This window comes from Pantherophis guttatus, chromosome 4, assembly GCF_059756535.1.
Source record: "Pantherophis guttatus breed Tessera chromosome 4, ASM5975653v1, whole genome shotgun sequence".
In the NCBI taxonomy this organism is placed as follows: Eukaryota; Metazoa; Chordata; class Lepidosauria; order Squamata; family Colubridae; genus Pantherophis; species Pantherophis guttatus.
In genome coordinates, this window is record NC_142066.1 from 13,257,249 (window position 1) to 13,258,327 (window position 1,079).

General features: G+C 39.7%; 1 protein-coding gene across 1 annotated transcript in view; it reads left to right on the forward strand.

Moving 5' to 3' along the window:
* The window catches only part of LOC117657609 (olfactory receptor 10G6-like), a 927-nt gene extending 505 nt beyond the window's left edge, over positions 1 to 422 (forward strand). The window contains exon 1 of the mRNA XM_034405732.3: positions 1 to 422. This exon is cut by the window's left edge and continues 505 nt beyond it. Within this exon, the coding sequence (XP_034261623.3) occupies positions 1 to 422 (422 nt within the window).
* Positions 423 to 1,079: the final 657 nt, after the last annotated feature.

Genomic DNA, 1,079 nt, shown 5'->3' on the forward strand with positions numbered 1-1,079 from the left:
GAGAGGACAACTATGTTGACTATGTCTTTTGTGACATTCCTGCAATGCTGAGGCTGTCTTGTGCTGACGTACAATTTAATGAGTTGATGAGCATCGTTGACGTGAGCTTTATAACAATGACCTGCTTTCTCCTCATCTTAGCCTCTTATGCTTACATCCTCACAGCCATTTTGAAGATCAGTAGCAGTGAAGGACGGCAAAGGGCCTTCTCCACATGCACTGCCCATCTTACTGTGGTGTTTATTTACTACCTGCCTTTGTTTTATCATTATATGAGACTAGGTTCTCAGGACTCTATGGATAGTGTGGTAAGTGTATTCTACACCACCATCACTCCTTTGTTGAACCCCGTGATATACACACTTAGGAACAAAGACATTAAAATGGCTCTGGTGAAACTTTGGGTAGTGAATCCAGAATAGATAGCTGGAAGTATACTGAAGACAATAAGTACAGTAGTACAGTGGTCTAAAGCACCCTGTTATTAAGAACAGCTGCCTGCAATTACTGCAGGTTCGAATCTCGCCAAGGCTCAAGGTTGACTCAGCCTTCCATCCTTTCTAAGGTAGGTAAATTGAGGACCCAGTTGTGGGGGCAATAAGCTGACTTTGTATAAATATACAAAAAAATGAAGGCTATTGCTTAGTGCATTGTAAGCCGCCCTGGGTCTCCGGAGAAGGGCGGCATATAAATCAATTTTTTAAAAAAAATATGAATTATAATATGGCAAATAACCAAACGTATAGTATCATTTCCAGATGGAATTCTGAGCTATTTCATGGCTTGATTGATTAGAAAAATGAAGATCAGCAGCTACTTTCACACAAAGTCTGTTGTGTATAATAATTTCATTCTTAACTCGGTGGTGGTGCTTAAAGGTGTAAGAGTGGAATCACAAATATGACCAATGGTCATCCTAGCTAAGTATGGTTTCAAGAGAAAGTCTGAACAGATGCTCAAAGTACCTGAGATGTAAGCAATGCTGAAGGAAACCTGAAGTTTGCACTTCACCCATTCCCACATGGCATTGCCTAGAATAGAATAGAATAGAATAGAATAGAATAGAATAGAATAGAATA